At 43.8% G+C, this 19,410-nt stretch overlaps 2 protein-coding genes and 1 long non-coding RNA gene across 11 annotated transcripts in view; 2 read left to right on the top strand and 1 right to left on the bottom strand.

Moving 5' to 3' along the window:
- Positions 1–7,962, top strand: part of LOC310702296 (uncharacterized protein) — a 74,324-nt gene extending 66,362 nt beyond the window's left edge. For 5 of the 6 annotated variants that reach the window (XM_083493716.1, XM_083493719.1, XM_083493720.1 and 2 more), the window contains exons 3-5: positions 3,500–3,673; positions 4,410–4,496; positions 4,761–7,962. In XM_083493716.1, the coding sequence (XP_083349842.1) occupies positions 3,541–3,673; positions 4,410–4,496; positions 4,761–6,265 (1,725 nt within the window). In that variant the 5' untranslated portion in view covers positions 3,500–3,540 and the 3' untranslated portion in view covers positions 6,266–7,962. Of the gene's footprint in view, positions 1–2,496; positions 2,528–3,499; positions 3,674–4,409; positions 4,497–4,760 lie in introns of those variants that run through there. The other variant, XM_083493715.1, reaches the window with a different exon arrangement.
- LOC310702310 overlaps positions 1–19,410 on the top strand; it is a 39,460-nt gene that overhangs the window by 4,584 nt on the left and 15,466 nt on the right. Inside the window, exon 2 of the long non-coding RNA XR_014523446.1 lies at positions 8,585–9,827. This is a non-coding gene — a long non-coding RNA (uncharacterized lncRNA). The remainder of the gene's footprint in view (positions 1–8,584; positions 9,828–19,410) is intronic.
- LOC310702289 (uncharacterized protein) overlaps positions 13,086–19,410 on the bottom strand; it is a 35,761-nt gene continuing 29,436 nt past the window's right edge. For 3 of the 4 annotated variants that reach the window (XR_014523439.1, XR_014523440.1, XR_014523441.1), the window contains exons 6-7: positions 14,838–18,216; positions 13,086–14,379 (exon numbers count right to left, since the gene is read on the bottom strand). Coding sequence is in view for 1 of the 4 variants with exons in the window: in XM_083493697.1 (XP_083349823.1) it covers positions 16,595–18,216 (1,622 nt within the window). In the remaining 3 variants the exon portion in view is untranslated. Of the gene's footprint in view, positions 14,380–14,837; positions 18,217–19,410 lie in introns of those variants that run through there. The other variant, XM_083493697.1, reaches the window with a different exon arrangement.

Raw genomic sequence — 19,410 nt, 5'->3', positions numbered from 1 at the left:
CAGTGGAAAAAGAAAGGTTTCAGAATGAGACAGGGTTAACTGTGGTTAAGAAAGTGAAATATCTGGGTGTTAATATGACTTCAAAAAATTTGAACTTATTTAAAGATAATTATGAGAAATGTTGGAGTGAAGTAAAAAAGACTTAGAAATTTGGTCAAACATGAAGCTTTCCTTGTTGGGTCGAATTGCAGTTATTAAGATGAATGTGTTGCCTAGAATGTTGTTTTTGTTTCAAACTTTGCAAATATTGGACAAGATGGATTGTTTCAAGAAGTGGCAGAAAGATATATCTAAATTTGTCTGGCAGGGCAAAAAGCCCAGAATAAAATTCAAGATATTAACTGATGCGAAAGACAGAGGGGGGTTTGCCCTGCCGGACTTAAAACTTTACTATGAATCAGCAGCTTTTTGCTGGTTGAAAGAATGGCTGCTTCTTGAGAACACTGACATTTTGGACTTGGAAGGGTATAACAATATGTTTGGGTGGCATGCATATCTTTGGTACGACAAGGTCAAAGTTCATAAAGGGTTCAAAAACCACATTGTCAGGAAAGCACTATATAATGTCTGGACTAGATACAAAGATTTGCTGGAAAGTAAAACTCCAAGGTGGTTGTCACCAATGGAGGCAAAGGCCATTAAAAAATTTAATATGGAGGCCAAATGGCCAAGATATGGAGAAATTCTGGAACAAGAGGGGGACAGATGGAAACTGCAAAGTTTTGAAAAACTAAAAGGGAAAGTGAGAGATTGGCTTCATTATCATCAAATAATGGAAGTGTTTAAAACAGATAGAAAAATTGGCTTCCAGGTGGAAAAATCAAAATTAGAGACTGAACTGTTAGAACCCAGTACTAAGAATTTGTCAAGAATGTATAGCTTGCTGTTGGAATGGAATACACAAGATGAAGTGGTTAAGTCTGCAATGATTAAGTGGGCACAAGACGCTGGACACAATATTATGTTTGCTGACTGGGAACAGTTGTGGACCACAGGTATGAAATTCACGGCGTGTAATGCCTTAAGAGAGAATATTATGAAAATGATATACAGGTGGTACATGACCCCAGTCAAGCTCGCAAAAATTTATCATTTGCCCGATAATAAATGTTGGAAATGTAAAGAAATTGAAGGAACATTCTTTCACCTTTGGTGGACGTGCCCAAAGATTAAGGTCTTCTGGGAAATGATCTATAACGAACTGAAAAAAGTACTTAGGTACACTTTCCCTAAGAAACCAGAGGCCTTCCTCCTGGGCATTGTCGGCCAATCGGTGTTAAAGAGAGACAGAACATTTTTTATGTATGCTACAACAGCAGCAAGAATACTCATCGCAAAGTACTGGAAGATGCAAGAACTACCCACCGTGGAAGAATGGCAACTGAAGGTGATAGACTATATGGGACTGGCAGAAATGACGAGCAGAATCCGTGACCAGGGAAGTGATACGGCGCAGGAAGATTGGAAGAAGTTTAAAGAGTATCTAAAAAAATATTGTAAAATTAATGAAGGTTAGAAAAATGTTGGATTGGTTATTAAGGGGTTAAAAGCAGTAAGGGATAATTGGAAGAAAATATCTGTTATCAAAATTATTTTAAAAGTAGGGAAAGGATTTGCTGAAAATTGAACTTGAAATTAGAATACAGAAAGGGAAGGTATGAGGAAGTCGTGAAAGTAAGCTTAAAGAAAGTAAAAATTGAGGTTATACGTGTTTTATTTTTTGTATTTGTATGTTATGCCTTTTTTCTTTTTTTCTTTTTTTGTTATGGTGTTTGTTAAAACTTCAATAAAAATTTAATTTAAAAAAAAGAGAGGGCAAATGATGGCAAAAGGAGGTCTATAAGCACAAAGAAGAGCAAAAACATTAAAAATTACAAAATACTGCAACATAAAAAAGTTGACTTTAAAAAACTTTTTAACCTGCTTGAGAGTAGCTCTTGCTCTGGGTCCGGACAGAACACTTAAGAAGTTTGTACTCTACTGGAATTTGCACACCAGATCCCTATATCAATATGAAACGATATGCAAGATTATCAAATGGTCTGATGTCCTGTCAGAAGCCAAAATCAAACCAACTGGGGAGAGGGTTTTTATAAACAAGAATTGGAAATGGGTTCTGTCTCAAAATAAGCTACTTCTCTCAAGCTACCCTAAGCCTTTGGAAATCTTGTCACAAGAGGAGCGTAAGGTTTGTGAATATGGTGTATAAACACAGAGAATATCTAAGGAGGAGTGGTGTATCAGTCTCAAGATTATTCAAAAGTGTGGCATCACCGGCTCTTCTGCTTCCACATTCAGCAACACCTCCAAAAGTCCTCGATCCAAGGCAGACTATTGTTCTTTAGTTGACATATACTCTGCAGGTGACAATCCTGACTAGCCAGCTGACCTGGACCCCAAGGAACCCCCTAACTCAGACAGCCCTGGGTCCTTACACTTGAGGAATCAGGGGAATGACCTTATTGAGAGCTCAAAGAGCGTCAACAGGGATCTCCAAACAAAGCACCTTGCATGGGGGCACCTACAGGTAATAACTACTCGTCTATTTTCTGCCCATGCTCTGATGTTGCAGTTGTCAGGCTTGGGGACAGGATGGTGTCTGGTTTGGACACCAAGACCTGTCTGTGAGCCCCATAAACCCATAAGTCTAGGTGAAACTGGAACCACTGGAGATGTTTAGACATGATGAAGAAGAGGAGGAATGAGGAATCAACATGGAAAAAATGAAGATCACATACAGCAGGGATGTCCCACAGGTCGATCGTGGGCTCCTTTTCCTTTGCTTTTGCCTAAGAGCACCTGGCCCCGCCTCCTCTCCCTCTCTGCGTTTTGCCCTTTGCTCTTGAATGGAAGACGTAGTTTTAGCTGCTTCTACAGCAATATTTTGGTCAGCGGCTAATCCCCCTCCCCAAAAGGAACCCCACTAAAACGGAGCATTTCCCCTCTCTAAAACAAGCTGAACAACTTTGACCTGAACCCCAATAAAATGGGGGTAGATCACTCCCAGTTTTTAATTCTGTGAGTAGATTGCAGTCTCCTGGAAGTTTGCCACCCCTGACATACAGGAAATATATGGGGTGCAGAAGTCCTCTGGCAAAAATAAAATTTATTAAATGTCTAAGTACAAAAGGAAGTCAAAAACTCTGTAGTTGCTGATAAGGCATTAAGATAAATACAGAATGGAATTGGATTAAGACAGACTTCGGAAGTAGGATGAAACAAAATTATCTCACCTTGAAGTCTAGCACGCGGGAGGCCACACAAAACGTACAATGGACTTCATAATTTATTTGAATTGTAATTGTAATTTGAGGTTGATAAAATGTGGTTTATGTTGGATTTTAGTAATGGAAAAGGCATAAAAATTATTGAATACACGAAAGAAAAAATGGGGCTTCTGTTGGGAAGGGGCTGCCCCATTTGTGCTAGGGCACAAATATCTAGGGCAGGAGAATCCCTGCAGGGCCTCAGGCTGCCTTTGCTTCTTCCTCTCTCCCAGGACCCTGCAGCTCGTTTTGGCTCCTTGACTCTTCAAGAAGGATGAGTGAGACGGATCCTGTCAAGCTAGAGGAGATGGAAGAGGGAAGATGGACGGTTGACCTGGTCAGGCTGTCTCCTGTATCCCTCCCCACAACCTCTGAGCGTTCCCTCCCAGGGACCTCTGAGAGATCTGGTGAGTCCCAGGGGAGGGGAGATGGGGACAAGGATGGATGGAGCCAGAGAGGTATTGGGGCTTCCTCAGCTTGGGGGTGGGGGGAGGCAGGCAGGCAGATGGAGATGGAGAAGGGGAGCACCATTTCGGGCTCCCCCACCTACCTGCCTGCCTGCCTGCCTGAGCCTTTGTCATCTGCAGGCAATTTGAGCCAGGAGTAGATCACAGCTCCCCGGCCAACGCGATGATTTGGCAGCTCAGAATGTCTAAAACCAGTTCTGTGATCTGGATGCCCTGTCAATGTCAGACAACTCACTGATCCGTCGCGCAGCACTAGAAGCCACGACTCTTTAAAGGAACCTGATTCTGCTTTGCAAACTGAATGCAAGTGGGGACTCTGGGCTGCCTTTTTCTTTTTGTATAACTTTTATTTGCTTTTAAAAATGAGGAACATAGGAATAATAAATGATACAAATATGTAGGCTGAGTGTTTTCATGACATTTGTATATCTAAAAAATAATATCTATAATAGGAGCTCTTGCGGCCATTTAAGTGCTCAGATTAAGTGTGAGTAATAGTCATTTTTCCTCCTCTGTTACCAAGGAAACAAGACAGAGTTGGTCTCGTCATAAACATGGGAGGGCGGTTCAACATGAAGAAAGAGATTTACATATAATTTTGAATCTAGACCAACCAGATTGAGATAACTTCTGATTGGGGAGTGTTCAGGTGACGATGTTGCTGTTTGTTTCACAGACAAGGCGTGGATGTTGCTGGATCCTGACCAGACAGCTCAGCATAAAGAAGTAAAGCAGGAGAATTGTGGGATCGTGGACTCTCTCAGTAAGGCTCCCTGTTGGATCATAATATCAGTTTTGATTGGAGATGGAGTGGATTCCAGAACTCAACTGGAAAAATATCCATCCCAGATAAAAGCCAAGCAATATTTCAGTTAATACCAGCAAACAAAAACAGTGAAAACAATAGGACGCGTCACATCTAATTCTCTTCAGTTCTTCCTCTGTCACAAGCATTCATTAACGTTGTTGAATAAACTTTAGCTCCATTTCTTCCTGAGGCTCTAATTAGCTTCTCTCTTCATTGCAGATAGTGATGAATTAGAAGGGAAGAACAAGGGAGACCACAACAGAATCCACATAGTGGAGAAGTCATATAAATATTCAGAGTGTGGAGAGAACATCCGTCAGAGCTCCCAGTCCAACACCCATCAAAGAAAGAGCTTCGTTCAGAGTGATACTTCACACGTAAGAACACAGAGTAGGGAGAAACTGTACCAGTGCAGAGAATGTAGAAAGAGCTTTAATCAAAAGGGTAATCTCACTTTGCATCAAAGAGTTCATACAGGGGAGAAACCATATAATTGCTTGGAATGTGGGAAGAGCTTCAGTCGGAAGGAGCATCTCACTTCCCATCAAAGAATTCATACAGGGGAGAAACCTTTTCAATGCCATGAATGTGGAAAGAGCTTCAGTCAGGGAACCCATCTCACTTCTCATCAAAGAATTCATACAGGGGAGAAACCCTATCAGTGCTTGGAATGTGGAAAGTGCTTCAGTCAAAGCACCAATCTCACCGCCCATCAAATAATTCATACAGGGGAGAAACCTTTTCAATGCCATGAGTGTGGAAAGAGCTTCAGTCACAGTAAGACTCTCATTTATCATCAAAGAATTCATACAGGGGAGAAACCGCATCAGTGCTTCGAATGTGGAAAGAGCTTCAGTCTCAGGCAAGATCTTACTTCCCATCAAAGAATTCATACAGGGGAGAAACCCTATCAGTGCTTGGAATGTGGAAAGATCTTCAGTCACAGTGCCACACTTTCTTCTCATCAAAGAATTCATACAGGGGAGAAACCCTATCAGTGCTTGGAATGTGGAAAGTGCTTCAGTCAGGTAACCCATCTCACCTCCCATCACAGAATTCATACAGGGGAGAAACCTTTCCAATGCCATGAATGTGGAAAGAGCTTCAGTCACAGTAAGAATCTCACTTCTCATCAAAGAATTCATACAGGGGAGAAACCGTATCAGTGCTTGGAATGTGGGAAGAGCTTCAGTCTCAGGCATGATCTTACTTCTCATCAAAGAATTCATACAGGGGAGAAACTGTATCAGTGCTTGGAATGTGGGAAGAGCTTTCGTCAGAAAGGTGATCTTGCTGTGCATAGAAGAGTCCATACAGGGGAGAAACCCTATCGGTGCTTAGAATGTGGGAAGAGCTTTAGTGTCAGAAACAGTCTCACTTCTCATCAAAGAATTCATACCGGGAAGAAACCCTATCAGTGCTTGCAATGTGGAAAGAGCTTCAGTCAGAGGAACAGTCTCACTGCCCATCAAAGAACTCATACAGGAGAGAAACCCTATCATTGCTTCGAATGTGGAAAGAGTTTCAGGCAGGGGCCTGAGCTCACTTCCCATCACAGAATTCATACAGGGGAGAAACCCTATCAGTGCTTGGAATGTGGGAAGAGCTTCACTCAGAACGGTCGCCTCACTTCCCATCAAAAAATTCATACAGAGAGAAAACCAAAAAAGAAAAATAATAAAGCTAAAATTATTAAACAACCCTTACAAAACACAATTATATAGAAAAGAGAAAGGGGGAAGAATAACTAAGAAAACCCTTTATCACATTTGTATCATATATATCATGACAGCAGTCACAAAATTAAAAGACTCCTCCTTCTTGGGAGAAAGGCGATGGCAAACCTAGACAGCATCTTAAAAAGCAGAGACATCACCTTGCCAACAAAGGTCTGTATAGTTCAAGCCATGGTTTTCCCAGTAGTGATGTACGGAAGTGAGAGCTGGACCATCAAGAAGGCTGATCGCCAAAGAATTGATGCTTTTGAATTATGGTGCTGGAGAAGACTCTTGAGAGTCCCATGGACTGCAAGAAGACCAAACCTATCCATTCTGAAGGAAATCAGCCCTGAGTGCTCACTGGAAGGACAGATCCTGAAGCTGAGGCTCCAAGACTTTGGCCACCTCATGAGAAGAGAAGACTCCCTGGAAAAGACCCTGATGTTGGGAAAGATGGAGGGCACAAGGAGAAGAGGACGGCAGAGGACAAGATGGTGGGACAGTGTTCTCGAACCTGCCAGCATGAGTTTGACCAAACTGCGGGAGGCAGTGGAAGACAGGAGTGCCTGGCATGCTCTGGTCCAGGGGGTCACGAAGAGTCAGACACGGCTAAACAACAATATCATATATATATCATATCATTCGTCAACCAATAGAAAGGCAGGCTCCCCCACTTCTTCCCTGTGTGACCCCCTCTTCTCCCCGTCTCCCACCCTGAGAGATCCTTCCTTCCCTGCGTTCCTTGCAGGTCCCTCGCACCTCCAACTCTCCTCTTCCTGTGTGTGTCCTCCTAAATTCAAAATAAAGGAAACTTAATATAAAAAATACAAAAAGAGATGAAAAGGAAACTCCCATATCCGTCTGAAAATCATCTGTAGGAACAATTATTCAGAATATGCACTCCAGAATAATCCCAGCTGCATTTAGTATCCAGCCTTTCTCCTCCCCTTCAGCAAGATGACACTTTCCCTTCATCTCCCTCCCTAGCCCAGCCTTCAAATCTTATCCACTCAGGCAGTTCAATATGACTCTTATAATGATTGTCTAATAATCCAAATTGGTATTTCTCCAGTTTCTAGGTCCAGTTTCTGTAAAGCCTTATTAAAACTGTTCCAACAAATCTCAGCCAAGTCACAATCCAAAATTACAGTCTCTTTGAATGCAATCCTGCTTCCTCTTCTTTCTTCTTTTCCTAATCTTTGGACATGTTATGACAACACGTCTGGATGACATAAAGGATAACCTGAGAATTGAAAATATGGTTGAGACAAATGACTGTTCTTAAAGAAGACATGTGGAAAGAAACATACTATTCATAAGGACAGTGACAATATGGCAGAAACTAGACTGTTTGAAACATGCTATTCATATCTATTTGAGGAATCAAACATGGCGGAAACCAGACTGTTTTCAACTATAATTATTCATGTCTATTTGAGGAATAAGCATGATGACAGCTATCGCTTGGTCCAACCCCCTTCAATACAAGACAATGGAGCCATATGGGACCTGGGCCTATATAAGAACCGGGAAGGCCTTTGCGTGCTGTCCTGCCTGCCGTCCGACGACCCATGGAAGAGACTGGCCATCTTTTAGTGGGTCCAGCCATCTGGCAGGTATGAAAGGAATGTATGAGTGATGAATGATTGAGTCCTTATTGCTTATTACTTGATCATCAATAAAGGGTTGTAATCTGAAGAGAATTGTGTCATTTTGTCTTTCTTGAAAATGCTCTGATAAAGGTAAAAAGGAACCTAACTCTGTTTTTGTGACACAGCCGGCCGTCACGTGGCCTCCCTGGGGCGGAGAAGGGCGCGAGGATCGGTGTCCTGGAGGTTCGGACTGGCGATGACCTCTCCCCAGCCTCAGCCTCCACCCCCACTGCCCCTGCCCTCCTTCTCCTTCCCCACCAGAGCAACTGGTGGCGGCGGAAGGGGCGTGGTGCCCAAAGCTGTTGCTTTCTTTTGGGGGCTGGCATTGATGACAACAACAACAACAATAATTTATTATTTATACCCCACCCATCTGGCTTAGTTTCCCCAGCCACCCTCGCCGGCTCCCAATCAAGTGTTAAAACAGTACAGCATTAAATATTAACAACTTCCCTAAACAGGGCTTCCTTCAGATGTCTTTTAAAAATAGGATAGCTGCTTAATTCCTTGACATCTGGTGGGAGTGCGTTCCACAGGGCGGGCGCCACTACCCAGAAGGCCCTCTGTCTGGTTCCCTGTAACCTCACTTCTCACACCGAGGGAACTGCCAGAAGGCCCTCAGCGCTGGATCTCAATGGGGGTGGAGACGCTCCTTCAGGCATACAGGACTGAGGCCATTTAGGGCTTTAAAGGTCAGCACCAACACTTTGAATTGTGCTTGGAAACGTTGAGCATTTTGCCACCCCCCTCATGATGACACCCGGGGCGGCTCACCCCCACCGCTTCCCTTTCTACACCACTGTCTCCCGCTGGTTGTCCTGATTGTTGGAATTGTGGGACGGAAAGCCAGCTGGCTTGGGTCTCCCTTCTCAGCCTTGCCGCTGCGGAGATCCATCAGTCATCCTCCTCCGACGTGCGTCCGTGACTCACACTGCTGTGCATTCATGAGCACACGTTACTCAGCAGAGTAAACACACAACAGATCTGGCTCTAGGCATGGATACTAGACTACGTTTATTGTACATAAATCAGGACAAAGAAAACATGGCTTCTCTCCTTGCCGTTCTTCTCAGTGAGAGAGAAAAACAAAAGCAATAGAGAGCGGATGTTCCGCTCACAGGACTCCAGCAACCTGCGCTGGAATGTAAACACACGTGACATGTAACAGTCCCACATATCTGCAGCAAGGGTGGAATGCAATTCCCAACACCGATTCCACCAGTCGTACGTTAAGCCCCCTATATCAATGCCATCCTAGAGCATGATATGAGTGGCTCCTGGATCAGAGCTGTGCCTCTTTTATTCATGCTCAAGGGCTTGTTCAAATTAATGTGTGGATGATGGTGTAATTATTCAGCAATCAACATGGTCCACTCTCATCTGTAAGTGAACTCACATTCGAAACAATGAATAAGAAGTCAAAGTGAATTTCCTGGGAGGCCTTTTATTCCATCTCACCTACAATTCTGTGTGCTGAACACACACAAACACATAGCTAATATGAAATTCCGGGGAGTTATGGTCTCCAAACAACATTAAACTCGTGCCAGCAGGTTAATGATTTCCCTGCCTCCTTGAATTCCCCAGGCAAACAAATTTTATGATACTTTAGCAGTGAAGATCACTGTGGATTAAATGGTGCATTTCTACCGTTAACGTTACATCTTAAAATATATTATGCTTTGATACAGAAGTAGCTACACTCCATATAGAAATGGAACCTCAGAAAATCAAGTTGCACAAAGAAACATGAAACAACAACACCAAAACTGTTTGACTTTATGGATCAAAAAATAATCTCTGCTGGAGTTAAAATCCAGCTCTGTTCTTTTTAACCCTTTGCAAGCCGAGAGCAACCGGAGCCCCGCTCTCTGCTTCATTTGGGAGACCCCCCCAAGAAGCAGGGGACCCCTCACGTAGGAGAGTCTGGAAGGGATCCCGAGGGTCATCTATTCCACCCCGTGCCAGGCAGGAATCTCAGTTCAAGCATCTCTGACAGAGGGACCCCCACCCTCTGCAGAAACCTCCCTTCCCCCATGTCCTCATTGTTGTCTTTCAGGTCGCCTTGGGTCCGGAGGCAGAGAGGAGAGGGGAGGGAGAGGGGGCCCCGTCCTCCAGAGCAAGAGACCCCCCCCTCCCCAGTCGCAGCTGCCCCTCTCCTGCGCCAGAGCTGCCTGGGTCTCTCCTAACTGGGAACCTCCCCTCTCACGCCCCATGGGGTGGGTGCATTGGGAGAAGGGAGAATCTCAGGGCTGCATGCGGTAACCCCCAAGTTGGGGGGCAGAGGGTCCTGCCCCCTTTTTCTCTGCCAACCCGGGAGGGGGGGCGAGTTTGCAGGAGCTCGGCTCATCATTTGGGTCCAGATCCTGCTTGCCCCCTTGGGGAGGGGTCTGGGAGAAAGGAGAGCATCCAATAAACCCCATTCTGATGCAGAGAAGTCAGGGGAGGCGAAACATCTGACCCACCTTGTGAGGGAGAGGGATCCAGAAGGATCCTGCGCTCCTCACCCAAGCCTTTCTCCTTGCGCCCAGAGCCCTGTGCAGTTTCGGCCTGGGTGGGAGGGAGTGTGCATGTGAGTGTGAGCAAGCCCTGAGTAAGGCATCTGAGGCCACGCAGCTCTCCTTCTCCACAAGGCCAAGATTTGCTGGAGCCGTTCGTGCCTTGCCTTGCAGAAGCTGGTCAGTGGCTTGGGGCCAGTCCTGGATCCTTTGCGGTCCATGGGCTTCGGCTGATTGCATTATTACGAGCACTGTTCCACAGCATTTGATATTTTCATTTGCATACATTCATTCAAAATAAGATGGGTTGATGAAGCTATTCTATATCCTCCCACCACGCTGACAAAGAATTCTACGAAACGGGAGTCAATATCCGGAATCACTGTAGTGTTGGACAACATATTTGCTGAATGCACAAAGCTTCACAGCTTGTCTTTCATTGTACAAAGTCTGGTACCTTGCTTCCATTAAAGATTTTCAGAGACTTTGAGACTAAAGATTTCATTTTGTACTTGTTATGGTTTGAAGGAATTCTATATTGTTTTTTGCGTATGTACATGGTCATTGTGTTGCCTAGACTTTGCTGACGTGCCCCTATCTGGGCAAGGAGAGGTGGACCTCTGTAGTCTCTGCTCTGGCAACCTCTAGGTTAGACTACTGCTATGTCTAACACAGAGGTTTCTCTCCAAAGGCGGTGCAGAAACTTCATCTGCTGCAGAATTCAGAGGCTAGGCTGCTCCCTGGGGGAATATGGCTTATTGAAGATATTCCACCAATCCTGGCCTGACTGCGCTGGCTGTGGGTCCAGGACAAAGGGCTGCTTTTGACCTCTAAAGGCTTTAGGAATATATGTGAAATACTGGCAAAAAGTTTCCTCTGGTCAAGATCTGGTCCTCTGTCCCCATGGCCTGGGGAAAGGTGTCAGACTCTGCCCCTGGGGGAAGGTGTGTTGTTCTGAATGTCAGCTCCAGCTTAATCTTCCTCCTTGTGTCTGATGTGTGCAAATGAAGACTGGATCTGGCCAGGGGTGCCCCTTTTTCTGGCAAAATGCAGGGCAGTGTGGTTGGGGGGCGTTATTTTCTGTTGCCTATTGGGGATACCTTGTGTTGTTATGAATGGGGGAAGGGCAGATCCCCCCAAATTCTCAGTTTAGCAAATGGGATAATTCCGCTAATATTCACTAATATTCAGAGTATTAAGGGGAGACACCAAGCGCAGCTGCATTACGTTTAGGGCTACCAGCGCAGAGGGCCTGACAAAGGTGGTGCCGACAGCCAAGACATGGAAACTACCAAGTGGGGGGGGGGGAGGTTGCCATGGTTACGGTGGGTGGGAGAGGCCATGTCAACTTCTCTGCTGGGTTGTCAAAAGACAAGAGCTCTGTGCCCATCCTTGCTCACAGATTATTCCAGATCTCTGAAAATTAAATTAGGAAACACCGATTGCTGGGCCTACATATTTAATGTTGCCTATAGAATAACGAAATTGGTGTTGTTTGAACAGTTGAATCCCCCCCCCTTAAATTCCTATTACCATCAACTCTGATTTAGACCAATTTATAGTATAAAGGTAAAGGTACCGCTGACCGTTAGGTCCAGTCAGGGACTCTGGGGTTGCGCACTCATCTCGCTCTATAGACCAAGGGAGCCGGCGTTTGTCCGCAGACAGTTTTTGTGGGTCACGTGGCCAGCATGACAAAGCTGCTTTTGGCGAACCAGAGCAGCACACGGAAACGCCGTTTACCTTCCCGCCGGAGTGGTACCTATTTATCTACTTGCAATTTGATGTGCTTTTGAACTGCTAGGTTGGCAGGAGCAGGGACCGAGCAACGGGAGCTCAGCCCGTCGCGGGGATTCGAAACACCGACCTTCTGAACGGCAAGCCCTAGGCTCTGTGGTTTAGACCACAGCACCACCCACGTCCCTACAGTATATCCTGAGATATTTGCCAAGAACATCTAGATTTGGCCTTAATATTTGAAGAGTAATGTGAGGTTTTGTGATAAACAAAACAATGTCATCTGTGAATGTTACCAATGTGTATTTGAGTCACTTAAACCAAAGATTTCATTATTCTGTCTGGCAATAAACGTTAGGGGTTCCCACGAGATATTTAAAAGTAAAGGCGAAAGTGGGCAGCCTTGTCTAGTGTCTCTGGGTGGTACAAAAGGGGCAGACATTTTGCTGTTGGTCACCACTCTACAAGATGAGAAGGGCGAATTCTATGCATATTCTGTGTTAAGAGACCAATATGAAAACACTGACGTGCTGGATTTAGAAGGTTTTAACAATGTATTTGGGTGGCATGCATATCTGTGGTATGACAAGGTTAAAGCACATAAAGCGTTCAAAAACCATATTGTCAGAAAAGCACTGTTCAATGTTTGGATAAGATATAAGGACTTGCTTGAAAATAAAACCCCAAGGTGGTTGTCACCAATGGAAGCGAAAGCTCAGAAAAAGCTCAATATGGAGGCCACTCTACAAGATGAGAAGGGCGAATTCTATGCATATTCCGTGTTAAGAGACCAATATGAATAACCTTTAACTGCTCAATGACAATATCTCCAGAGAAGGCACGTGGGGAACGGCTCTTTACAGATGAGCAGCTTTTACAGCCTCAGAGACCCCAGAGGTATGAAATCAGTTGATTTATGTTACAAAAGAAGACCCTCTATTGCCTTGTGTAAATGTTTATTATAGCAAACCAGTTTTATACATAGTTCATAAAGGAGAAATGAAATACAGAGTGGGATATGCCAATCTTGACCAAATAATGGGAAACTGTGTTATCTCGGGCCCTCAAGTAAAGCACATAAAAGAAAAAATAATATTTAGAACTTACTGGGCTCCATTGCACTTATTTGTGAAAGGACCGTCTAAGACATCTAGGTGCTGGAGGTGCAACAGAGATAATGCTTTTCTGCAACACAGGTTTGAACAATGTCGTACATTGATAAAGATTTGGCAGAAGGTAATAAGAGATGATCAACACAACTGTAAAGAATAACCCTAGACTTGCCGAGGAAAACATCATTTTCAATTATATCCCCAAAACATGGATTCTAATTAAGGGACTATACGAACAAACTCTCTGCACTCATACTATGGCAAAAGGACAGGTATAGATGAACTGGAAAAATAAAAATGAAGCTCTCTTCCACAACTGGATTGAAGATATGTACAAACTCGCTACACGTGAACAAGTTGTGTATAAATGTAGACTTCCGATGGCTCAATGCTATCTAGAACCATATTAAGGGCTACTTAACTACAATAACATTTTATTTTTTTTGGAATTTATACTTTTTTGTTATTCTGTTTTGTTTTCTACACGGGTATTTTCTTTTGTGTGTGTCTTTGTGCACCTGTAATTATGCACTTCTGAACTTTCAAGAGAGAATATAAAGCTTTGTCTAAAAAAAGAAAGAAAAAAGCTTTCTCCCCTCTGCAAGTTCCTTGATGGGCTGTGAGACTGACCCTCTGACTGAAGCCCACAGGCGTCTCCCTCCTTTTCACATTCCAAGCACTGAAACGCCCCCCCCCCCCACATTGACTACTGTGCCTTTAATAAAGCCCCTCCCACATTTCAAGCACTAAAATACAACACATTGGACTGGAGAGAGGGGTAAAAACTTAACTATACAAAATACATTCTGGAAGTTTACATCAATAATCAAATACAATGGTACCTCTAGATGCGAACAGGATTCGTTCCGGAGCCCCGTTCGCATCCTGAAGCGAACACAACCCGCGTCTGCGGGTCGCGATTTGCCGCTTCCGCACATGCGTGTGATGTCATTTTGAGCGCCTGCGCCGAAACCCAGAAGTAACGCGTTCCGTTACTTCTGGGTCGCCGTGGAGCGTAACCTGAAAATGCTCAACCTGAAGCATATTTATCCCAAGGTATGACTGTAATAGATCTTGCTCTAATTGCCCCTGCTAAAAAAATTTGCAGTTTTTGCTGTCACCTGGTAATAATAATAATAATAATAATAATTTTTTATTTATATCCCGCCCTCCCCAGCCGAAGCCGGGCTCAGGGCGGCTAACAACAATAAAATAATACAACATTCTAAAATCATTTAATTATAAAATTAATTCAAAGCAAATTGATGGCAACCACTGGGCTAGAATTCTGTGAAGATTGCCAGAGGAGGGAGTCAGGCTGTGCCCTGGCCAAAGGCCACGCAGAACAGCTCCATCTTGCAGGCCCTGCGGAAAGATGTCAAGTCCCGCAGGGCCCTAGTCTCTTGTGGCAGAGCGTTCCACCAGATCGGGGCCACAGCCGAGAAAGCCCTGGCTCTAGTTGAGGCCAGCCTAACCTCTCTGTGGCCCGGGACCTCCAAGATGTTTTTGTTTGAAGACTGTAAGGTCCTCCATGGGACATACTAGGAGAGGTGGTCCCGTAGGAACGAGGGTCCTAGGCCTTTATCTTGTTCTGCTAGAAGAAAGGACCCAGTAGCAATGGTTGAGTGACTTGTCATAGACAATAACAGAGGGGCAATAACCTCACTCCTCAAACCTTTACAAAGAATGCAAGCCAGAAGCGCATGAGCTACTGATTCAATACTGCCATCTCCACAGGGACACCACCATTTCCCCAGCGGAATTTTTTGAAACAGATCCTCAAGTATAGCTGAAGGCTGTACAGTCATACCTCGGGTTACAGACGCTTCAGGTTGCGTTTTTTTTGGGTTGCGGACTGCCAAAAACTGGAAGTACCAGAACGGGTTACTTCAAGAATTTGGAACACAGGATTGTACAGGGGAAAAAACTGCCTTAGAAACTTAGACTGAACAGCTTCTATAAATCCGAGCCCCATATAATAACTGTGCTATGGGTTTGGCTTTAAACACTTCAAGGGCTGATGGTGTGTGATCGCCACCTTTTGTATGGAAAAAGCATTACAGAATTCTGGCGCTTCGAGACACTTTTTCCTTTGCACATTTCTGATGTGCTCCCCATGACCCTATTGACTGAAAAACAAGGCAGAGGTATTTAAAGACTTTAACTTGTTCGATTAACTTATCAATATACCATCTATGGGCCCTATCATTTCTTGAAACTTTAGTTTTCTTGCAATTCACAGCCAGCTGTTCTCTTTAGCAGTATCCTGAGAATGCCCTCATCCATCTTTTTAGGCCTACTCTTGTTCTAGATAGAAGTACCGCATCATCTCTGTATAATAATATAGAAATGGCTTTTGTGGCCAATGTAGAGGCATGATCTTCTGGAGATGTTAAACTCTGGACAATATCATTTATATATAAATTAAACAAAGCTTAACTGCCTTTGTGGCTGGTACGGATCCTGTGAGCTGTCCATTTGTAGAGCAACACACTTTCAGCACAGCGTTTTTATACAGACATTTAATCAATAACAATAATCTTTTATCTATACTTGAAGAGTTCAACTTATCCCAGTCTTACTCGAGAGATTGAATTGAACGCAGCTTTCAGATCAATGAAAGCTGCATATAGCGCACCACCTGGTTTCTTAACATACTTATCTATAAAATAGGCTAGTACTAAGCAATGGTCTATAGCGGATCTGCCTTATCTAATTCCTGCTTGCTCTTCGGCAAAAATAGCTCCATCTAATTAACTATCTTATTGTAACGATGCTTTGCATATAATTTGCTAATTACAGGTAGCAAACGAATTGGTCTATAACTAGCCGGATTGGATGGAAGGCCCTTTTTGAATAAAGGGATGACTGCAGCTGTGGCCCAGACTTCAGGAAATAACCCGGATGAATCAATAAATGAGAATATTACTGCCAGCAGGGAGGCCCACCAGCCGATCTTAGATTTCAACAGTTCTGGGGCCAAACAGTCTATGCCGGGTGCTTTATTATTTTTTGACTGTGAAGTAAGGTACTTGACCTCGATTATAGATACTGGAGGCCAGTATGGAAAGTTTTCCAAAGATTCTGTTATTTGGTTGATGTCATCATCCTGCCCACGATAGAGTGAATGAGGATATTGGATCCCTTCATTGGGTCCGATAGTACATACTGGAAGATTGCAAGCATTCTCCAGCAGGCCTGATATTGTACTCCAGAAGAGGGAGGTGTCCTTATCATGAGAGGCCTTTTTTGAGATAGGCCAAGCATGTTTTTCTGCTGTTTTTTTCCATCTTAGCAGAAGTTTCAAGCACTGGTATCCTTCCCCAGTATGATTTTTTAAAAGGAGAGTGAGACTTCTCCTGAAATTGAAGCTGTTTCCACATCACTAGCATTTAACTGGTTGCTCCCCATGTGAGTTGCTTCATGGAAACTGAGACTTTCCTTCCGACTGAAGCTCTTCCCACATTCGAAGCACTGAAATGGTTTTTGCCCGGTATGAATCCTCTGGTGGGAAGTAAGATGTGTGCTCTGACTGAAGCTCTTTCCACATTCCAAGCACTGGTACGGTTTCTGCCCTGTATGAATTCTTTGATGCAGCATGAGACCAGTACTCTGTGTGAAGCTCTTCCCACAAATTTGGCATTGAAATGGTTTCTCCCCGCTGTGAATTCTTTCATGGGTAGTTAGATTGCTCCTATCACGGAAGGTCTTCCCACATTCCAAGCATTGATAGGGTTTCTCCCCTGTATGAATTCTTTGATGGGCAGTGAGTTGGTTGTTCCGAGTGAAACTCTTCCCACATTCCAAGCACTCATATGGTTTCTCTCCTGTATGAGTTATTTGATGGAGAATGAGACCTGTGCTCTGTGAGAAGCTCTTTCCGCACTCTTGACATGGAAATGGTTTCTCCCCTGTATGAATTCTCTGATGGGAAGCGAGGCAGGTGCTCTGACGGAAGCATCTTCCACATTCCAAGCACTGGTACGGTTTCTCCCCTGTATGAATTCTTTGATGGAGCACGAGACTAGTGCTCTGTGTGAAGCTCTTTCCGCACTCTTGGCAGTGAAATGGTTTCTGCCCTGTATGAATTCTCTGATGGGAAGCGAGATTCACCCTCTGACTAAAGCTCTTTCCACATTCCAAGCAGGGAAATGGTTTCTGCCCTGTGTGAGTTCTCTGATGGGAAGTGAGATTCACCCTCCGACTGAAGTTTTTTCCACAGTCCAAGCACTGATAGGGCTTCTCCCCTGTATGAATTCTCTCATGGGAAGTGAGCTGGTCCTTCCGACTGAAGCTCTTTCCACATTCCAAGCACTGGTACGGTTTCTCCCCTGTATGAATTCTTTGATGGAGCATGAGACTAGTGCTCTGTGTGAAGCTCTTTCCGCACTCTTGGCAGTGAAATGGTTTCTGCCCTGTATGAATTCTCTGATGGGAAGTGAGATCGCCCCTCTGGCGAAAGCTCTTTCCACATTCCGAGCACTGATACGGTTTGTGGCCCGTATGAATTCTTTGATGGGAAGTGAGACTTTCCTTCCAGCTGAAGTTTTTCCCACATTCCAAGCACTGATAGGGTTTCTCCCCTGTATGAATTCTCTGATGGGAAGTGAGAGCGGAACTACGAATGAAGCTCCTCCCACATTCCAAGCACTGATAGGGTCTCACCCCTGTATGAATTTTTTCATGGGAAACAAGGTGGTCCTTCCGACTGAAGCTCTTCCCACACGTCAAGCACAGATATGGTTTCTCCCCCTTGTGCGTTGTGTCCTGTGACGAGCGACCATCCTGCCAAATGAAGCTATTTATGCATTCGTTGTATTGATAGAGAAATCCAATGGGATTTATGTCCTGGGAAGCAGAATAGGAGCTCTGGCTGAAGTTCTCTTCACATTCCATGTATGTATATGGCTCATCCACTGTGTAGATTTCTTCAATCTCCCTTTCCAATTCATCGCCACCTAGAACAAACAGACAAAGGGGAGGAAAGAGTAGACTCAACAGGTGATCAAGAGGACTAGAGAAGAGAATCTAAGGTTAAGGTTTTACTGTTTAGGAATGTGTCCGGAATTTTCTCTTTACATTCATTTTTTGGTATATTTGTTTACTGAAAGAAGTATTGAAATAAATTACAGTTAAATGATGAATGTAAAATATATTTCTTGGACTGTAAATGGATTGAACAATAAGATGAAGAGAAACAAAATAGTGAACATATTAATGGGTGGAAAGGGACATTATTTGTTTGCAAGAAACACACATTGCCAGAAAACTTAAGAATCTTAATAAATAAAAAACTGGGTTCAGCATTTATCTCATCAGACGGGATGAAAAAAAGAGGAGTGATAATATATGCAAACCCTAGATTATTTGAGAAAATGCTAGATTATAGTAATTTTTAAAAATTGTATTAAGGGGAGATCTGTATGGCATTCCCTCATTAGAGTTAGATAAAATGACTAGAGAAAAAAGAACCAAATAAGAAAGACTTCCAATAACTATTTTTCAATTAGTAGAAAATGTTAAGTGAAGAAATTGATATAAATACAGTGTGGGATACAGGAAAGGCAGTAATGAGGAGTTTTTTTATACACTAATGAGAAAGAACTGTTGAAAAACAAAAAAATGAGACGGTGAAACAAAATATCAAAATGCTACAAACACAACTTTCTATACTCATAAATCAAGAAACTGAACAAAAGATTAAATAATTAAAACAGAAAAAACTTGTAATTCACCAATAAACCAGGAAGACTGCTTGCTTGGTTACTACAAAAGAAACAAAAAGAATGGATTATAGAGAAACTGGAAGAAAAAGGGAAGGTTATTGATGATGATGAAGAAGAGTCATTCCAGAGAAGACTCCCTGGAAAAGACCCTGATGTTGGGAAAGATGGAGGGCGCAAGGAGAAGGGGACGACAGAGGACGAGATGGTGGGACAGTGTTCTGGAAGCTACCAGCATGAGTTTGACCAAACTGCGGGAGGCAGTGGAAGACAGGAGGGCCTGGCGTGCTCTGGTCCAGGGGGTCACGAAGAGGCGGACACGACTAGACGACTAGTTGTCATGAGCCAACAGTGTGATGCGGCAGCTAAAAAAGCCAATGCAATTCTGGGCTGCATCAATAGGAGTATAGCATCTAGATCAAGGGAAGT

Source organism: Podarcis liolepis (genome assembly GCF_965112155.1).
Source record: "Podarcis liolepis genome assembly, chromosome: 2".
Taxonomy (NCBI): domain Eukaryota; kingdom Metazoa; phylum Chordata; class Lepidosauria; order Squamata; family Lacertidae; genus Podarcis; species Podarcis liolepis.
This window is presented reverse-complemented; position numbering and strand designations above follow the sequence as displayed.